This window comes from Papaver somniferum, chromosome 2, assembly GCF_003573695.1.
Source record: "Papaver somniferum cultivar HN1 chromosome 2, ASM357369v1, whole genome shotgun sequence".
Taxonomy (NCBI): domain Eukaryota; kingdom Viridiplantae; phylum Streptophyta; class Magnoliopsida; order Ranunculales; family Papaveraceae; genus Papaver; species Papaver somniferum.
This window is the reverse complement of record NC_039359.1, coordinates 61,275,890-61,295,782: the sequence shown is the minus strand read 5'-3', so window position 1 is coordinate 61,295,782 and position 19,893 is coordinate 61,275,890. Positions and strand designations below refer to the sequence as shown.

Genomic DNA, 19,893 nt, shown 5'->3' with positions numbered 1-19,893 from the left:
AGAAACCAAATTATTATAGTGACCGACATCAATTTATCGATTTTCACTAAAATTATTTCCTCTGTCCTACGTATGATGGTGGAGAAGGAGTACTTTCTTAGAATAAGAAAAAAATGTTTTTTATAAATTTCTTCATACTTATCTTATCCAAATCTAACTATTAAATATTCCTAAATATATATATCCCCATCTCACTAATAACTAAATTATATAATACTCGTGCATCAAAAATAAGGATATGTGTTAAAAAAATATTCTTAAAATTGCAACTACGCATATCTAAAGCTCATAAAATCATCATTTGTTATAAGAACGGATGAAGTATACTTTAATCTGTTTTGACTATATAAAACTAGTATAGCACGCATGAGCGATGCGCCTGCCGGTACATTCGTTTCGTAATTTTGTTGTCTTCGTGCCGTTATCAACGGTCAAAGTCAACACTTAGCCAGTCAACGCCAAGTGGTAAAAACTCATTTCATGTTAATTTGCAAAAGTAATCACAACTAAAATTGAATTTTTCATTTAATAATAATTTTTCAATCATAAATGTCCTTTTACATCAATAATATGTATTCGTAACTCGTATTTTTCTAAGATAGAAAGACTTCTTTATACACAACATTTTTCGTGTACGTTCCCTTCTTCTTTACAATTGTGCCTTTAGCGACTAATACTTTTGTGTTTCTACTTGATACTCCTCTCGAGAGAGCAACGTACAGTTGACCATGGCTGAAAACATGATCAGGAAAAAAAATACCCGTGTTCTCGATCGTTTTCCCGTGCGCCTTGTAACTGTAAAGGCGAAACACAAACAGATCGGAAACTGTTTACGCTTAAACTTGTATGGGAGCTTCAGATTCTCAGGTGGCTCCAGTGGCATCCTGTGAATAAAAACTCGTGTACCTATTTAATTCCCACTAATAATTACAGCATCAATACAGTTTGGGAAGAACTCTTTGATTATTAACCTGGTACCATTACATAGAACATTTTTTGCATCAACATTCCGCAACAACATAATAGGCGCACTGATATTCAATTTTAAAATGTGTGATGGCAAACCCCCATGAGCAATGTTGTTCAGGTTGTTGGTAAATACCGTGAGTATCGTCGTCCACAGAATCAAATGAGTAGAATAGAACCTCTTTTCCAGGAAAGATTCTAAGTACTTGGTCATTAAGCTTCTCGACGTACTCATTCAATGGCGTGATCAATGCCCTATTGACCATGTAGTCTCTGTCTCTGACATTTTCCACCAAGTTCGGAAATGTAACATCTATAAGCTGAGACAAAGAAGCATCACTAACCCATGGTATGACCATCTCTTCCGGAACCATTATCATCTCATTACCAACGCAAGGTTCATCCCCGTCACCAACACGAATCAAAAATTCAGAATAAGATGCATCATCGGCTGCACGCATATTCTTCTTCAGATGCAAGACATGTACATTTTCCCACAAATGTGACCTGTTAAGAATGTAATGTAACTCAATATCATTTCGAAACACTAAGTATCACATATCAATTTAAAACAATTTTTGTTGGTCTTAAAAGAAAAGAAAAAAAAATGGCAATGTACCTGCTAAGACATGCATCGACTGTCTGTCCCCTTGTACTCCTTGAAATCACTGGTAGTACCTGGAGAAAATCACCTCCCATGATTAGAATCTTTCCACCAAATGGTCAGAAATGCCTGTGATATCTCTCATCATCCGATCAAATGCTTCCAAAGAGTAGCGATTCGCCATTATAGCTTCATCCCACATAAGGACGGTAGCATGCCTCAAAAATTTAGCTTCCTCGGTTTGCTTCTTCGTACGACACATTGAAGTTGATGTCGATGTCTTCGGAAGCTGAAACCTTGAGTGTGATGTCCTCGCACAAGGTAGCATAGTAGCATATATTCCCGACGTGGCTGTTGCTAACGCAATACCACCATTTTTTCCTGACATTCGCCTGAAAATCACGATAGAAATAGGTCTTCCCAATACCTCCTGGACCATCTATGAAGAAGACTTTACTTTCCTTTCTCTCAATTGCTCGCATGATTGTATCGTAGGCCCTAGACTGTTCTTCATTTAACTTTTGGACAGAAGACAGGTCTTCTTCGGATATAGGAATCGACAACTCCTCTTGAATCAGACTCGAAATCTCAACTTCCTCACCCAATGTGCCAACAATCGGCGGTAGATCATACATGGATATATCTTTATCGTGCTGCTTAAGTATCAAATTCAACTCACGAAGAAGACGATCTGATAAGAATGTCGAGCTTGTATTGCTTGAACTCGAGTAATCCTCGACCATGCTGTTGAAAAATTCATCCCATAATTCTCTCACACCTGATGGATTACAAAAGGTCAATATAGAAGTGAATTGTCTTCTCAGAGCAGACGTCATCTTGACTCTTGTTGCTTCATCCAAAGACGCTCTCCCATTCTGATCAATTTCTAAGAGTCCCAGTTTTTCGGCAGCTCTCTTGAATGTTCGGCATCTATCTCCATCAACAAACAATAGATCATCAATAGAAGTCGGACCACTAACGTGGTTCGGAATGTGCCTTAAGAACCACACATCTCCTGCACATGAAGGTACTGTATAAACTCTCCTTATCGCCTTCTGTGTACTTCTTCTTCTTCTCCACTCTTTTGTTTTTGTATCCCAACACTAGCATTCAGGAAATTCACGGTATAACAACTTTCTCGCACGAGGATCGCCAGCATTTGTCACAAAGAACTCTGTCAAAGTTGTTCTCAATTCCTTTCATCGGACAAAATTTCATCTACCGTTTGGTAATCATAGTACCTAACGCTCTGTTGATTTGGAAGGTGTATCTGTAATCTCACTACCGAAGGATAGACCTTGTAAAGAGGAAAGCTAAAGATCTTCCACATTTCCTCTTGGGCACAAACCCATCTTGCAACAAGTGCACCAGGGTGGAGATTGCTTTCAGATTCGTTGAGACGGCCTTTGGTCATATATTCATTCATATTTCTTAGCATATTTTGTCGTGCCATAGAGTACAAACGAAATTGATAGATGTGGAAGAGCTCATTATTTTCAAATTTAATAATTAAGTTATTTCCTAGCCTGGTAGGGTAAAATAATCTTGCAGGAGAGAAACAGTGTGGTCTATTCTGATTAAGTTATAATATTTTCCTCTTTGCATAAAAAAAACACAAAATTGGTTAAAAAGACCAAAATCAACAATTCCTGGGTGAAATGGACAATTAGATTTTGATACGTTTAAATGGACAAAATGTAAAAATAGGCAGGATGTAACCAGTTTCATCGTGCCCATTTTCAAATATTTTTTCTTATTTTTAATTTACACAGGATGTATCCAGTTTCATCCTTGCTATTTTTTAAATTTAAGCTAGGATGAAACTGGTTTCATCCTTACTATTTTTTTTTTGGTCATTTCACCCAAACTATTTTTTACTCGTCCATTTGAACCGTGATTTAAAAATATTTGGACAAATGACCCATTTTCCATAAAAAAAAAAGGCTCGTCATTAAATGGTGTAGTGGTGACGTTATCAAATTACGTATAAAAAAGTTAGCGACAAATCTTGAGCTCTCTAGTCTACGTATAAGAACGGAAGTCATAACCTCATCGAACGTTTCTTCATATTTTCGTCCTGAGAGGAAAATGGACGGCTCATGCCACATTCTTAATATTGGGACATCAGTGGGGTAAAATGGGGCCTAGCTATCTATTAGAGGCGGGATTTTTGGTCTCAAACTATATGAAAAGATAATATCAAAATCATACATACTGAGGGGAAGTGCTAGACAGACCTACAGTTTCTCCCGACAAATGATCCGAGGGAAACTGTGATAGGGTAATGCTCTCAGCATCAGGATGGTAAAGTGTTTAAGTGGGCCATAATGCATATCTAAGTCGATATTTTCCCTGAGATAAAGGTACCGGTCAACCTATCATTTCTGCATACTCAGCCAAACAAGTTGCACAAAAAATTCTCGAAGTGATGTTTAGAAGATACACCATGAGGATCAATACTAAAATCTTCAAATTTGTTGGGCTAGAAAGATTGTCTCATATTCAGATCCACCCTGCTAGAATTGCAAGTAATGTAAACTCGGATGTTGCACCTGCAGATCAGCTCTAATCCAGTCTTCATACACTGGACAGGGGGAAAAATCCTGAAAAACAAGAGGAGAACACCCAACTAAAGTGGCAATGAATTTTCCATCCAGACATCTGATGACCGCTGCGTATCCACCTTTTCCACGCAGCTAAAGCAACAAAGTTCATAACTCACATTAAGAAAGCAATAGTTTTGGTACAAAAATCAAAGAAAAGAGTTGGTTTTTCTACCAACAACTTATATGGATAATAGATCCACAAACCACTTATGTAAAAAATGATGATACCAATTATTCTGCTTCAAAATCCGTAGTAATGTGAAGATATCAGCTGCCAAAATTCTCATGAGAAATAATATGAGTTGACATGGTACCTTTTTTGTTATTGCTGAGCTTGTACAGGGAAAGAAAAAAGGATTTGAAAGACTTAATTCCAACCCAAACATTACACCAAAAGGAAATTGATTCACCATTTTGAATAATGACAGATGTGAATAGAGAAACCTTATTGGATTGATTAGCAATAGCTTTCTAACATGAAGAACCGTATGGACCATTTACCTTATCAGGTAACCATATTGAAGCAGGTGAGCCATACTTTTCATCAATAAGAGACTACCAAAGAGAGTCTTTCGACTCCACTTGGCCAAAAAGGCTTGATTGAAATGTTGTAAATACCTCCAACCTACACTACTGCTATCAATTGGAGCATGCAGTAACTCCCAGTTATTCGAATGCTTTCTGTTTGAATCTTCACCACCATTCCACAAGAAATTTATGATTTTCTTTTCAAGTAACTTAATTACCGACGCAGGTGCTTTAAAAGTACCGTAAAATAGGAATAATGTAATACTAGAGACGGAATGTGTGATGAGAGTAATTTTACCTCCTTTAGATAATCATGTTTTATTCCATGTAGTTATTCTAGTATCAAATCTTTCCACCACAGGGTCCCATAACGCTTTTGAGTTAGATTTTGCACCCAGAGGTAATCCAAGATATAAAATGAGAATTCTTTAAGTCAAAAAAGTTGTGTTTCCCATGAATCAAAAAGCAGAGTATCACCAATGCCAACCAACCTTATTTTTGAATTGTTATCCCGAAGATCAAAAAAAACTTCAAGGTTTTTCAATGCACCGAAAACAAAGAGCAATTCCTCCCAATCGTATTTCAGAAATAAAATAGTATCTTCGGCGTAATGAAGATGAGAAATACGTTGTCCATTAGATTTTACTGAAAACCCGCTAATAGAACCATTGACGGAAAGCTTTTCTAGATATCTGGCCAATCCATAGGAGATCCATTTATAAGGACTGAAGATTTAGCATAAGAATAACAAAAGTTTATCCAATTGCACCATTTGTCCTTGAAAATCAATTATAAGTATAACCAATTTAATCTGTTGAATGCTTTTTCAAGATCAATGTTACAAATTATACCAGTGGACTTCTCTTTTGTTTTTGAATCTACAAGCTCATTTGCTATCAAAATACTATCAAATACTTGTCTACCTTCAACATAGGCAAATTGAGATTTTGAAATGATCTTCGAAATTAGCACTTGTAGTCTACTTGCAAGAACCTTATATATGAATCTCTACATACTTGTAAGTAAACTAATGTGTCTGAGGTCAAACACACTTTCAACATGATTCTTTTTAGGTAATAATGAAATGAAGGTAGCATTGTGAAGAGGACTGATTTTACCTTGGGTGTTGAATTCTGCAATAGTTCCCATGATGTTATCCTTAAGAATTGACCAATATTTTCTGAAGAAGAGAATAAGATACCCATCTGGGCCTGAAGCTTTCACTGGTTCAAGGTCATTAATAGCCTTCAAAATTTGTTCTTCAGATATACATCCAACTGAATTATGGTAAGTTCTTCTTAAAAAAATTGGAAAATCAAGATCATCCGCTGGTTGTCTATTGAGCATATCTTCCTTGAAAATATTTTCGAAATGGTTGATAATGTTGGTTTTGGTTTTATGCCTATCATCAGCAAGAACTTCATTTACCACTATATGCTTGCTTCTGTTTAATATTCTTCTGCAAGATGCAATACCGTGAAAGTACGAGGTATTCTTATCTTATTCTATCAATCACTGAACTCTTGAATTCTGCCCAATGGACCTCTCTAGCATAAGAGTGACTTGTTCAAAATCAACCTTTGCTTTGAGACTAAGGGATTTCTGCTCCATATTTTCTGTTTGACATTCTTCAAGCCTATCAACTCTATGAGTATGAAAACTACTTAACCAATTTTAGAATTTTAACCACTAAGTTTGCAAACGGGTATGCAAACTATAGCTTTCGGACTTTGGTCTTGTCTAGTAGTTTGCAAACCGGTATGCGTACTACTGTCCCGGACCTTAACTCATATAGAAACGCCCACATACTTGTATGAAAACTTGGTTCCCTGACTTTAACAGTTAAAACCGTTTGCGTACCGGTATGCAAACAGGGATTCCAGACCTGAATCCTACCGCAACAGTTTGCATACTAGTATGCATTCTGCGTTGCATCCATACAAAGGTTAATTGTTATAAACTCCCATTTCAATCAAGGAAACATCCTTAGAATACGGCAATAGTTTGTCTCACACAAACTATTAGATTATAAGTAATTTTCAAGTGATTGAATAATCAATATGAAACTTTCCTAGTCGACATCAAATGATTGTCTCACACAAATCATGTAAGATGTTTCAAGGCGATTTTCACATGATCATCTTTTGACTTGTTATTTAGTTTCCAACAAATAAATTGTTTCCAACTAAAGCAAAAAGCTTCCAATACATATTCTGAGAAATAGATAACCGAGTTAAACTCAACTCGAAATATCAAACGTGTATAATATAAAATTCTATATAGCTATACGACTTAGTCTCATTAGGAGATAGAATAGAATAGACTTCTGAGTAATAGATAAGTTTTAGTCTTCACGTACTTTTTGTTGATGAAGTTTCTCCAAGCTCTCCTCAGTAGATCTTCGTCTTCAATCGATGAACGCCACGAAGTCTAAATCTCAATTACACATTCTATCCTAATCCGAGTCATATGTATAAGTAGACTAGAAACTAAGACTTATATTTTTGATCAAGTAAACTTGACAAACAAGATTGAGATAGAAACGCTTGCGAGTTCGACCGAGCAATACTCTAACACATTTTTTCTTTAGGCCAAGCACCATGGTAAGCGATTTTGCTTCGTTGTAATTTAATTGTAGACAAATCCAACTATTTTGATCTTCCGTGTCGTTTAAGTGTAGGGATGTCCCTTAACTACAGTTCAAAGTTGATCAAATCGGATCCACCTTGTAACTAAGGGAAATTTGTTTCCCTTGTAAAACTATTTTACGAAAACTCAGTTTCCGTGTGATTTTCAACGGATACCGAGTATCTGTTTCTGGTTTTTACTCTTTTACATAAAACTTCTCTTTTTCACTATTTTTGGTTTACTAAAACTCTTTTTTTTACCAATTATATCACTTTTTTTCTTCTCTTAATTATCTTTTAAACTATATATATACTCCAAGGGAAAAAAGTTTCGGAAAAAAAGCACGAAAACTTTGTATTATTTGTACGAAAAATCATTTTCTGTATGGTTTAATTAAGGGATGGCATGCCACCATAGAAAAGTTAGACCGAGATCCATTACCCTTAGCTTTAAATAAGGTATAAATAAGGGAAATCGTTCACCATACTGCTTGGCGTTTCCAGTTCTTTAGTTTAGAAGCATATAACCGCCACCTTTTTCCATACTCTTGTCACCAACCACTTTCTAGTGGATTATGTGCGATAGAGATATTACGTTACTTTTCTTTTGTATAGAAAACTTCTCGAAAGTCCTTTTTATTTTCTGGATGCTTGGCAAGTAAAGAACCAACAAATAGAAAAAACACCAAAATGCTTTCTAACTACAATACAATTTAGAAGACACATATTCCATATATGTTCACGCTTTGTTTATCCCTCTCAAGATATATCTTCAATATAAATATGTGGTGTTATGATAGTGCGTTGACTTTCAAGTTGTATCTGCGGTATGAATTTGTGATGTAATGGTAGCGCGTTGACTTTAAGTCTGAAGGTTACACATCCAATTCACGTCAAATTCTTTATATTATTTTGTTTTCCCATGATAGTTTAAATTAAGGAATATTATTTGTATAAATTGAACTTGTGAAATTCCTTAATTTATACACCTCATACCGGGTAAAACTATTTTCCCACCATCTCCATGCCTTGGTTATGTTTAATGTTTAGTATCTCAGAAAATTCATAAAGTACTTGCGAGAAAATGTTATATGTATTACACGACTCTTAATTGTATCCTTCCTACCTATACATTAACTGAAAATGAATAACTTGGGAAAAAGAGATACAATTACAACAATTGAATTTTAGGAACTTCATTTTTTTTTTTCAAAAATGTGGACTAGAGATGTGTATAAATTGAGATTTGTTATATCTGTTTGTTGAGAGAGAATTACCTCGCATTTTTATTTTCATGCTATCTACATTTTAGACACCATTTTATACAATCTAAAATTGACAAATTTAAAACTAATATTTTGAGAATACGGTCATTTTATACATATAAGATAAGGTAAATGAGCACATGGCTACAAAATTATTTCACTTATAAAACTGAATTGCATTTTTTGGTCGGCTTGGCTAGAGCCGTAATGAAAAATTTGGATAAAACATGCCACCTTAGCAAAATTGTTTGTTGTTGAATGCTAACGATGGACTGTCGGAAGAGATTTTGTCTAAACCTTCGATAAGTTTATGAGTCCCACGATCCCGACTCTAGTTTTAAGGTGAATACTGAATACTTTTTTTATTCGGTAAATAAAATATTTTTATTATTGAAATAGTAAGTACGTGGTACAAACTCTCAAAACAAGATGTTTCTTAACTTGGATACTGGATATGAAATAAGCCCTACGGGCTAAATGATTCGCCAAGATAGACTGGATATCCCTTACCCCACCAAGGGGTTGAAGGCCCTGAAGCAGTGAGAAACTCCAGGCCCATAAAGAGCCCATGAATACTGATAAGGAAAATTTCTTGTTTGGTCATAGGCCCATATAGTTATTTATAGTAGGGTCCAACCGGATTTTTTTTTATCCGGAGGTCGAAAATTAATTAAAACATGGAAATGTCCATAATGCCCATTACTACCAAACGTGTGTGTCTACACTGCTTACAAATTTGAGTACATATCTGGTACATTGCTTAAAAATTCGAGTACATATTTCCTACACTGCTTACAAATTTGAGTACATATCTGTCGCATTGCTTAGAAATCTGAGTACATATCTGTCGTACTGCTTACAAATCCGATTATATATCTGAATGCTTACAAATTCGAGTACATATTTGCTGCACTGCTTCCAGGTAGAGTACAAATCTGTAAGAATCAATGATAAATAAATTAGAAAACGTCATATATGTACTGATAGGTAATACACAAAAGAAAACTGAAAAACAATTGATAATAACAATTTATGAGTCTTGTGACTCTATAGATTATCATTTCCACATAGTGACTAAGGGTGAAAAAAACAGTTGTGTATCAGGTGGTGTCTGTTTGTAGCATGAAGCAAGAAATGGGTATTCCAGTGAGACAGCAATATCGCACAGCAGCAGGTAGTCAGTAAAATTGTGGCAGAAAAAAGAATTGTTCTGCCTCAGAGGTCTACATGATTTTGGGAGAACGATAAAGCTTTCAAAAAAAGTATCAGTTAACAAAATCACATTATCTAACTGTAAATATTAGGCTAACCTTTTACTTATTCTCATTCCCATGAGCCTACATCAGGACATTTGGCATTTAAGAAACTACACAGGGTGAGGTCTATCTATCCAGTTGAGGATAACAGTTCCAGAACAGTAAACAACAACGAGAAGATGCACCAAGCTACTATTCTATTTATTTTGGTATGTATGACAAAAGCAACAAAATCCGAGCAACATACATGTTCCAGGTGCACCTCTGCCTGCTAATTTTTCTTCTAATGAGGATGTGGATGAAGGGCATGGAGTAATTTATATATCTGAGATGCATCCACTGGTGATCCAAAGTTGAGTAACGCAGAACGGGTTCCCACCTTCACCTGTCCGTGATAGATAAGATACAAATTGTATCATGAATCTTAAAAGGAAATACAGAAAATAGGAAGACCACATAAGAGGAAGATCACATACACATGAATCAAAATCCCCTTCAATTCTTCACCAAGTGGAGCACCAGCAATGAGTAAGATACAGTCATGCAATTCCAATTTAACTCCTTCAATTCTCATCTCTCTAAAGATACCCAACGCTTCTAATGCATTTCAAGAACACTTATTCATCAAACACTTCACAACATCACTAACAAACATAAAATTCAAATACTACACATATGAATCAAAGAAGGTCTATAAACAAATCTAAGCAAAACCCAACTGTGTACATTATTTTCATCAACTATATCCCCACAAACTTTTAAAACAGCAAGAGAAGTATAAAATTTAGGACGAACTCTGGACAGTGATGTTTATCAACAATTGATAATAACAAAAGAAAACTGAAAAACAAACCATAAAAGTATCAGATCTACTAATGAAATAAACAAAAAACATGATTGTTTATTTAGATCTGAACTTGTTCCATCAAAATCCACCAGTATGTCATATACGTACCGATGATTAATACACAAAAACAACTTAAAAACATATCAAAAACAACCAAAATGAAACTAAAATCAGTTGCATGTGAAAACCAAGTAATGAATCTCTAAAAACCAGAATCGAAACACTTTTTTTCTTCAATATTCCATATATATACTTCTAGATCGAAGAAGAAAAATATCAAAAACTACAAAAATAACAAAATTACAGCATAATTTTTCAGTACATCAAATATGTACTGCTGATTCATAATCTAAACTTCAGCTGCATGTGAAAAACTAGTAACGAATCTATGAAAAAAATAGAATGGAAACCGAAAATCATTGTTAATATACATACCTGGAAACACAAACAATCTTCTCGTCGTAAATCATAACGATGCATCTTCTTCTTCTTCTTCTCAAAAATAAACTAAGTTTCTATCAGTACGGGATATACGTACTGTTGATTCATATATAAAAAAGAACTGAAACACGTCTAAAACATCTAAAATGGAAGTGGCATAATCGAATCTAGCAACGAAATGAACAAAAAATGTGATTATTCATCTAGATCTAATATATAGTCGACAAATCAACCATGGAGATCGAAAACATAATCAAGCACAACAATGATTAGATCGCCAAAACCTTAAAAGAAACATTACAATGGAAAATCTTCCTCATCTGATTCGGTAGAAACGAGAAAGAACAAAAACAAATCTTCATCTTCATCTGCAACAATGGTGAGAGGAAAGAGAAGAAGAAAATGAATATGAAATGTGAAAAATATTTCTCATGCTTTTAACATATTAAATAGAAAAGGTTATTTGTGGTATTTTCATATTACGTACACTTGATCTCACACGTGTGCAGGACCTGGGCTAAAAAAATTTGGTCCATTTTCATATTTTCTTTTAATTATGGACCTCTGATTACTGGGCTTTAATGGATGGACCTGCCACCAACTAAGAACACTATAATGGTACCTATCGGTAATTTCCTACTATTGATAATACCCGAAAAGAGTTGCATTCCTTGTAAGCATATACGCACTGTCATGAGTTTAATGGTACCATTATAGAAATATTATTTTAAGGAAAGGAATATTTTAAGTAAAAGATTTTATTTTATTGTAGGAAGTTTATAGCCAAGATATGGAAGATTATAAACTATAAATAAAGACGCAAACTTGTTAGCTGCTCCAGGAAAACAAGAACACTTGTTAGTAAATCACAAGTCATTCACATCTTTTGATGGCTTCGTTTATAGGTCTGCAGAGTGTTTACATTGTAGCACTGTTGGGGAGTTTATTGCTTACCTATCATGTACCCGTACTTGTGGAAGGAAGGATGGATATGGCGACTAGGCTAACACAAGAAGAAGAGTTGAATATAGAGAGGCAACTTGGGATTCTAAATAAACCTCCGACAAAAACAATACATGTATGCGTTTTTTCCTTTTGAAAATTAATTTTTCTTTTTGGTTCTTTTCTTCCTTTACTTTGAATTTTATTGAATAAGACTGTTTTGTTTTGTTTGTGTATGAAGGCTCCGTGGGGTGACACTTACGATTGTATTGAGTTCCACAAACAGCCCACGTTTGATCATCCTTTGCTAAAGCACCATAAAATTAAGGTAATACACACTGGTGCCACCCATATACATATATTATTGTTTTCCCACTAACTTCTGATGTTTAATGTGGTTAATTTCTATCAGATGAATGAAGAGTTTCTTTCCACGAACTCGACCAAAACCTCGATGAATCAAGTTGACAGGTGCCTAAAAGGTACAGTTCCTATTCGTAGGACAACCAGGGGAGATTTTATCAGAGCCAAATTATCATCAAATGCCCAGGCTGATCAATATGTATGTAAATAAAATTTCGATTTTTCTTTGTGTTTTCACAAGTTGGGCACTGGTTTACCTATAATTTTAAGAATTTGTTGGGTCTTGTCTTTGTCAAACTGGTAATTTTCAGAGAGCAGGTGTTTCATACCAAACAAAGCTGGATGAAACAATTCATGGAGCAAGTGGAATATTCAATGTTTGGAATCCTAGCGTGAACCGGGATCAATTCAGTTCAGCTGAGATCGCTCTTCAATCTGGTTCACTGGAGCAAACCAATGTCATTAAATATGGATGGAGGGTATGTACCAAATTACAATCCATTTTATACAATTTATATTCCTCGCGTCTAATAATATTTTAAACCATGTAGACTTATTCTTAGTCGTTTTAAGTATCACTCTATTACATTGATAAAATCATTAGGTAATGACTTGGAATTCGAAACTCGTTAGCAGAAAACTATTTACCTGTAAAAGAAAAGGATGAAAATTTTGTATGTGAATATTATGGGCAGCAGTAGTTGACTTACTTGGTTTCGTTTACTCTTCACTCTTTTGTTACCCTATCAACCAATTCGATTGATTACTAAAATAGAGAACAAAACGATAAATCATCAACAGCCAGTGAAACATTACAAACTCACCGACGGAACCTATAATACTGAATGTAGCTCAATCATACCTAAAAAAATTATTTGGGCCCGTTTCCAAGTACTCAAAGAAGTGCGGTCACTTAATATATTTTGACGTCTATATTTATTGTATGTGACTTGAACTGTTTGGAATAAATGTATACACAAATGTAACAGGTAGATCCACAATTATATGGTGATGATGTGACCCGAAGTTTTGCGTACTGGACTGTAAGTTTCTAGAATCAATAACGTTATTTTATTTTATTTTTTTTGCCTCATTATTACTATTAATATATCCTAATAAATCTTACTTAAACATGGTTTCATTGTTGAAAAGGCTGATGGTGGGAAGAGTACTGGTTGCTATAACACTCTTTGCTATGGCTTTGTTCAAACACATTCGGTATACACTCCTGATATGCATTTTTCCAAGATGTCAGAAATCGGTGGCGAACAAGTTATGTTAAGTGTACAGATTAGTCTGGTAAGTAACGTTACAAAACTGTGTAGTATGCCTGTCATATAACAAACAAAAAAACAGATGAATCAAGTTACTTTTGATTAGTCAGATCCGAAAATATAAGACAAACATGATATTAGCTTTAAGTTAATATATTGGAGGATTGGAACTCAGGCAATATGCCTGTCATAGCATTTGCTTACTCCATAGGGGTAGTAAAAAAATAAAACCTTATAAGTAGTACAAGTACAAATAAAAATTTTAATAGAGCAAATGCAGGGTGTTTCATCTAGAAATTGTTTGTCAGATGTATGCATGATTAGAAAGCTTTGCATCTTGAAAAATTTTTAATAGAGCAAATGCAAGGTGTTTCATCTAGAAATTGTTTGTCAGATGTATGCTTGATTAGAAAGCTTTGCATCTTGAACTTAAAGAATTTGAGATTTCTGTTTTTGATTTCCATATGCTGGAAAATGATAAGAATGTCTTGTAACGGTGTAGGATAAACTCGAAGGGAAATGGTGGTTGACTCTCGGAGAAAATATTCAAATTGGGTATTGGCCAAAAGAATTACTCCCAGGGTTTTTACCAGGCGCTACATCTGTTTTTTGGGGTGGTCGCGTAAAGTCTGGTGAAGATGGAAGTAGCCCACCAATGGGAAGTGGTCAACCAGTAAGTGCATATGTTGCTGATGCTGGTTCCGTTGATACCCTTCAGTACATTAACATGAATAATAAAAGTTTAAAACCAGAAAAAACTGAAGATACCATCGATTGTCCAGAGCATTATGAAGCGGAATATTATCCAGACCACAATATTCTTCACTTTGGAGGACGTGGTGGCCCCAAATGTAAATAACAGCGGCAAGGTTCTAACTTCTAAGGTCACATTTAAATTTTTTTTTTTTTCTCTTTCTTTTTCTTTTACACTTAAAGCTAAAATGCCCGGTTAAATTGGGATCTATATCACTTAATTTGGGTCTATAGCTAGATGATAAAAATGGTCATTAGAAATAACCTTCACGCCATCTAAGTACCTATTTTACTCCTGATAAATTAATATTAATTAATTGTATTAGAAGTTAGTTATGTTTTGGATTTGAAATTAACTAATGCTAGAGAGTTCTTCAAAACATTAAATATTTTGATTTTTTTTCGTAAACATTACTCAGAATCGGTTTACGTTTATGCACGTGTAAATTGATTCTGGATTGGTGTTTCCAAATTAACAGAGGATATCTATAATTGGTTAACGTTGCCATATGTATAATCCGATTTTGTTAATCGGGTTTTACGTATTACATATATAAACCGATTGTTTCCTTTCATACGATTTTTTTTCATTCATTCCATTATTATTGTAGGATGCATTTAGCACATGCATCAAGCCTTTAAACCCCTAGGCTACCCTAGTGGACGAGTTATAATCTCGTGAGGGTTTACATAGAGGTCTACCCACAAAAGCTATACAAAAACTTCTAAATCCATCAATCTTCCTCCGAAGACGATACACGATCCATGAAGTCCGGGTCATCCTCCGGGATTTTTTTTCTACCAAGAAGTGATAGCTTGCATCGAATACAAATGCTTCCCCCTTTTCCTCCAACTAGCGCGCCTTTACGACTTCGTGCTACAAAAACAAAAGAACAAATTTATATTTGTTAGTGGTGTTTCATTGAAAGATAAAACAACATGGTTTACGTAAAACAAACCACAAAAATACTTACAATTGTTCAATGAACAAGTTGAAGGGGTGAGCATTAAAAATCCGAGATTGGATAGCTAAATAAGCAAGTATCGCATTTTCGGTGACTAGGTGCCTATCATGGACTTGTTGAACACTTCATCCATTAGGATTTCCAAACTCTTGGCTAAATTTGTTGTGTACCTTATCCCAAAAGGTTACGGAATCCACCCTTACGGAGGATTGACGTCTAACTCGAGTTTCCATGTACCATGCTTTGGTGATTGTCAAATCTTCGTTTGAATCAAATGATGTCATTTCTTGTATGTGGAGGTATGAAATCAGTAGTTGTGGAGTATATGAAGTGAGGGGGAATAAAATGATCAATTTTGGGGCAAATGGGTTCCAAAGGCGAGGTCTCTATTTATAGAGAAAATCCCTAACGGCTATTTTTTTTTGAAAAACGTGAAATAATTTGGTATAATCGATCTTCTCGAAGGTCTGTATAACCCGATTAAGTTTTTATGCCACAAGGAATCGTTCTTTCTTGTGACCAACATAAAACAATTAAATACATGTTAAAATTTTGAATTTTCACCGACACTAATCGGTTTATATATATTCATATGTGACCCGATTCTAGCTTGAAAAACATATAGGAAAAATAGCTTGCACAATCAGTTTATATTGACATATCAAGTAGACCGATTGTTGGCATGTCAGGCTAGAATTATCGAGCAACACATAATTATAATTAAGTTCAACTCAGAGATCAAAATACAAACCATAAAAGAGTGTTAAGAACTTAAAACAACCACAAGTCTAATAAACCTAAACTTTTAACATCTAAAACTTAAAGAGCAAGAGCACCAGCATCAGCAGAAGCAGCACCACTGGGAGAATTTGCAGCACCACCATCAGCAGGAGCACCAGCACCAACATCACCAGCATCAGCACCATCAGGAGCAGCAGCTTGTGCTTGAGCCATTAGTTTCCACATACCTTCCATTTTTCATGGAGCTCCCTCTCATCTGAAATCATGTTTCTCCTCATCCTAGTGAACCTTATGACCTCATGAAGCTCCTCCAGTGCAAGCTTGTCAACCAATGCGAGGGCTTGTTCAAGATGGGTCTCACGCCCATAGGAAAACTTATAGAGGCTTCTTTCTGGTACTCTTTGTGGTTTCCTAAGAATGTCCTCCAAGGTGAGCTCTCGAGAGTAAAACGCTAGGTGTCTGAAGTCCATATCTATATAAAACAAAAAAAATAGTTAAGAATCGGTACATAATTAAACATATGTAATCCGATTCTGACTACAAAAACATACAGGAGTGTGAAACATTAGAAATCGGTTTATGTGGTACATGTATAAAATTTGATTATGAAAAGGAATCTGAAGAGACAAACATAATCGGTAAATTATCAAGCACATAAAACCCGATTATGTGATTGCATAATTAAAAGAACAAAATGTAACAGAATCAGATTATTCTAAAGCACTTATACGATTCTGTAGATGTATTTTCATATTTCGTTTCTAAACCAAGAATCGGTTGATGTTAATCATCATATAAACCGATTACTGTGCATGCTCTTCATGGCCGGAGAATAAAACCCTGAATCAGTTTATTCGATATGTCAACATAAACCGATTCTGGGTGTAATCAGAGATTTTGACTTTCGAAAATTGAAGATTTAAACATGTAAATCAATGAAGAAATGCAAATCATAAAATGGGTTGATGGAGATTTACCTTTTTCTTGGTTAGATCGAAGATTCGTTGGAGAAGAGGATGAAGATTTTTTTTGATTAGGGTTTTGAGAATTTGGAAAGATGGAAGAAAATAGAAAGTTTTTTAGGTTTAGGTTTTTTTGTTTTTGGATTTACTGAAAATGGAAAGATTAGTATTTATATGAGATTGTTTTAGGAATTAATGTGGGAGTAAATTAGTATTTTTTAGAAATTTGGGTGCCCAGAGTAATTTGATGGTGTGCGAAGAAAAATTTGATGGGCCCAATTAAGTGGTATAGACCCCAATTTAGCTAGGCTAAAATGCATTGTCCCTCTTTTGAACAGAATGAGAAAAATTAAGATGTCATACAAGCATCATTATCAATTAGGTCAATGGCCTGGAGTAATATTTGTTTTAAAAAATACGGCAATTTCTTTCTCGCCAAAAGTGAAAGTCCGTGACTGTCGGGTACTGTAATTGTTCGGGAGGGTACAAATACAAAAAGTTCAAAAACGGCCATGATTTTTTTTTATTTTAAATGGATTTGTATCGACCCGCTGAAACCGGTACCCACTTGTATCTATGCACTAGTCGTGTAACTTCTTTTTTTATGCGCGCGTACAAAAAATAATTCTTTGTTACTGTTTGACGTTTTGTTGGTTAAACCAAACCGAATTTTTTATTTAGTTGTAGTTAGAAATTTGAGTTTTCGGGAGTGGGTTCTGTAAACCGAGTTCACTTTTTTATACACCTTTGAAGGGTCTTGATATTTGGGTTATGTATATGGTTTTCTAAGTGCCCGGGAAAATCTTGTGATTTTTAGAAGAAATTTTGATTCAGCAGGTTATAATCAAGTACAGTGAACTTTATTTGGCGTTGATGTGATTGAAATCACTCCTACTAAGTGATCAGTTCCGGGGAGATTTTTGGACCAGTTCTGAATTCTCCTTGGAGGGAAGAACTATTCCTCGAGATGGTTTGATTAGTACTGAAAATTCCGTCCTGGCATATTTTCCTCCTTGCACACAATTCAGGAAAATCTCAAATTTCATTTAGTAACAGGATCAGGTGAGATCAACAGTTGGGAGTTGGGACATTAACTTACAAGAGTGGCATGAATGATTAACATGTACCTTGTTCTTGTGCCTTCACTCAAATGGGTGATGCTGAAAGGAGCAGAGAGTTGTGCCAGGGTTTATCTTGTTGGAGAAAATGAGTTATTTAATAAATAATTTTTTGGTCCTGGTGTGGTTTGATTTCATGACATAAGGGTCTAAGGATACTCACTCATTTTTGAGTGAATGAAATGGAACCTTTAGTCCCACATTGTGGAAAACTAAATTAGGTGCTCCACTATATTACCATGTTCTCTTGGATATGTTGTAAAACAATGTGGGTGGAGCGGGTAGAGCGAAAAATACATGTTTCGACCCATATCCATGCGCGTATACCCTGTACCAAGTTCCTCTTCCACTATATTACTATCATGGAGTCTAGGGGTGCTGAGTTCTTTGAGAATGTTTTTCCTATGAAACGTGATTCTCGAAAGAGATGTTTAGATGATCCCCTAGAATTTCCATCATCCAGTCAGTCATTACCTTTAGAGGAAGATGAACCAGAAATAGAACCTAGAAGAGGTAAAAGGGTTAAAACTAAGAAAACCTATCCTGGTTGCATTACATACCTAGCCGAGTCTGATCACCAGACTTATAAAGAAGTCATGACTTGTCCTGAAGCTCCGTGGTGGAAAGAAGCTTCAATTAGTGAAATGGATTCCATTCGATAAAACGGTACTTTTGAACTTGTAGATTTACCTCCAGGGTCTAAGGCCATAGGTTGTAAATGGATTTTCAAGAGAAAATGTAATATAAATGGAACTATTGAAAAATACAAGGCTAGGTTGGTAGCTAAAGGCTATAAACAGATAGAAGGTATAGACTTCTTTGATACATATTCACCAGTAAGTAGAATTAGCTCCATTAGGATGTTAATTGCTATAGCTTCTGTCCATAACCTACAGATACATCAAATGGATGTAAAGACAACGTTTTTGAATGGTGAATTAGATGAAGAAATTTATATGGAACAACCCGAAGGCTTTGTAGTTAAAGGTTGTGAGAAGAAGGTTTGTAAACTGAAGAAATCTTTGTATGGATTGAAACAAGCACATAAACAGTGGCATGAGAAGTTTGATCATGTGATGATTTCTAGTGGTGTTAGAATTAATGAATCTGATAAGTGTGTTTATACTAAACTTGTCAAGGATGCCTGTGTGATTGTATGCTTGTATGTTGATGATATGCTTATACTAGGTACAAACATGGATGTTATTAATACCACTAAGAAAATGTTGAATGAGAACTTTGACATGAAATACTTCGGACCCGCTGATGTCATATTAAGGATGAAGATTATAAAAACTTCTAATGGTTATAGTCTGAGTCAGTCTCATTATGTTGAATCCATACTTAAGATATATAATCAGTTTGACTGTAATCCTGTTTGCACTCCATATGATTCTTCTTGCAAACTCATGAAGAATAAGGGTGTAGGTGTTAACCAACTTGAATACTCGAGAGTCATAGGAAGTCTGATGCATTTGATGAATTGTACGAGACCAGACATTGCTTATGTTGTGAGTAGGTTAAGCAGGTATACTTGTAATCCAGGGCAGAAACATTGGGATGCACTTAATAGAGTACTAAAGTACTTGAAGTACACAATGACATTTTGTTTGAATTACGAAGGGTATCCGTCCG

The 19,893-nt window shown here is 35.1% G+C and overlaps 2 protein-coding genes and 1 long non-coding RNA gene across 3 annotated transcripts; 1 reads left to right on the top strand and 2 right to left on the bottom strand.

The window, feature by feature from the left end:
• Positions 1–1,001: 1,001 nt before the first annotated feature.
• On the bottom strand, positions 1,002–1,665 carry LOC113351179. Its single transcript, XM_026595214.1, has 2 exons — positions 1,586–1,665; positions 1,002–1,473 (listed from the first exon to the last, which is right to left on the bottom strand). The coding sequence occupies exons 1-2, from the start codon at positions 1,663–1,665 to the stop codon at positions 1,002–1,004; spliced, it is 552 nt and encodes a 183-aa protein (XP_026450999.1).
• Positions 1,666–10,171: 8,506 nt separating this feature from the next.
• LOC113353395 lies at positions 10,172–11,189 on the bottom strand. Its single transcript, XR_003361260.1, has 3 exons — positions 11,135–11,189; positions 10,329–10,449; positions 10,172–10,237 (listed from the first exon to the last, which is right to left on the bottom strand). It is a non-coding gene; the product is annotated as an uncharacterized LOC113353395 (long non-coding RNA).
• An 840-nt stretch (positions 11,190–12,029) lies between these two features.
• Positions 12,030–14,578, top strand: LOC113351178. The gene is made up of 7 exons (XM_026595213.1): positions 12,030–12,218; positions 12,324–12,410; positions 12,495–12,644; positions 12,757–12,924; positions 13,435–13,488; positions 13,598–13,744; positions 14,222–14,578. Exons 1-7 carry the CDS (start codon positions 12,030–12,032, stop codon positions 14,576–14,578), a joined length of 1,152 nt encoding a protein of 383 aa, XP_026450998.1.
• The last annotated feature ends 5,315 nt before the right edge of the window (positions 14,579–19,893 follow it).